At 56.8% G+C, this 1,336-nt stretch overlaps 1 protein-coding gene across 1 annotated transcript in view; it reads right to left on the minus strand.

Annotated features, from left to right (window-relative positions):
• The window catches only part of EZHIP (EZH inhibitory protein), a 3,440-nt gene extending 2,924 nt beyond the window's left edge, over nt 1–516 (minus strand). The window contains exon 1 of the mRNA XM_081807953.1: nt 7–516. Coding sequence (XP_081664079.1) covers nt 7–343 — 337 coding nt within the window. The 5' untranslated portion in view covers nt 344–516. The remainder of the gene's footprint in view (nt 1–6) is intronic.
• Nucleotides 517–1,336: the final 820 nt, after the last annotated feature.

Raw genomic sequence — 1,336 nt, forward strand, 5'->3', positions numbered from 1 at the left:
CCACACATCTCAGCTTGGCGTGGGGACTGCGGCCGCCCTGGAGGTCAGCACGCTCCCTCTCCTGCACACAGCCCGTGGAGGGCAGCTCCGGGCCCTCGCCATTGATCGAAATGGCGCCGACGGCAGCCAGGGCGGAAGCAGAGGAACCTGCCGTACCGCTCTGTGGGGCGCCACCACCCGATGGAGAAAGGCCGCTCGAAACCGAGGGGACCAAGGCACTGGGATCGGGGTTGCCGGCCCCACGGGCGTCGCCGGGGGCAGGGGCGACCTCATTCTTCGGCCCTTCGGGCACCTCACCCTGCTCTTCCTTCTGTGCCTTCTGGTCGGACGACGGAGCGTCCATAACGCCAGATTCCCTCTCAGAGACGCGAGAGCGTGGCTACAGACGCCGCCTGGGTAGAGCTCGGGGAGAAGGAGTGAGGAGAATGGGCGTGTCCTGGTCGGATCTTCACCTCTGATTGGTCAGGTGGTTGTCACGTGACTCTTGTCTTAAAGGGAGCGAGCCAATCTAGCTCTGTCCGGCGCCAAACCAGACAGTGTGCTCCACCCGGTCTACGATGTGAATTCCCCATCCATACGTGGGTCCTATGAGTGTGTGTGTGTGTGTGTGTGTGTGGGTGTGTGCTTCGAGGGAGGGGGCGGGGGCAGCAATACTGTCTGTATAAACAGTTTGAGTCACCCCAAATCAGGTTAGCTTGTCAGCACCACTCTGGTGGTGAAACTTTCAAGCAGTGGCTTGAAAAAAATACCACACTGGCCAACAAGAGATACCCCTGGGGCGCCTGGGTGGTTCAGTCGTTAAGCGTCTGCTTTAGGCTCAGGTCGTGATCCCAGGGTCCTGGGATTGAGCCCTGCATCGGGCCTCCTGTTCTGCGGGAGGCCTGCTTCTCCCTCTCCCACACCCCCCTGCTTGTGTTCCCTCTCACTGTGTCTCTCTCTGTGTCAAATAAATAAAATCTTTTTTTTTAAAAAAAGAGATACCCCTAAGCTGGGCCTCCCTCCTGGAATCTCATCAGGACACTGGGCCCATGTCTGACTCCAGAAGCGACCCGGAACTCCTCCCTGCATCTGGATGACCCTACACTGGAGTCTTGAAAGCGGCCTGAAATCAAGAAAATGGATGGGGCCCTCGCTATCTTGACTCGGGATGTTCAGCACGGCTGCCATGCATCAGAGGGGATTTTGAGGTAACATCCTTCCCCCTGCCTTATCTCCTGAGGCATGGGCTGGAGTTACCCGGAATTAGGATAACACTGTCCTTAAAAATACATCATCATTTGTATGGGCTGCATAGTAATCCACCGATGAATGTACATTAATTTATTTGACCCAGTCT

This window comes from Leptonychotes weddellii, chromosome X (genome assembly GCF_054177405.1).
Source record: "Leptonychotes weddellii isolate Sample4059 chromosome X, ASM5417740v2, whole genome shotgun sequence".
Taxonomy (NCBI): Eukaryota; Metazoa; Chordata; class Mammalia; order Carnivora; family Phocidae; genus Leptonychotes; species Leptonychotes weddellii.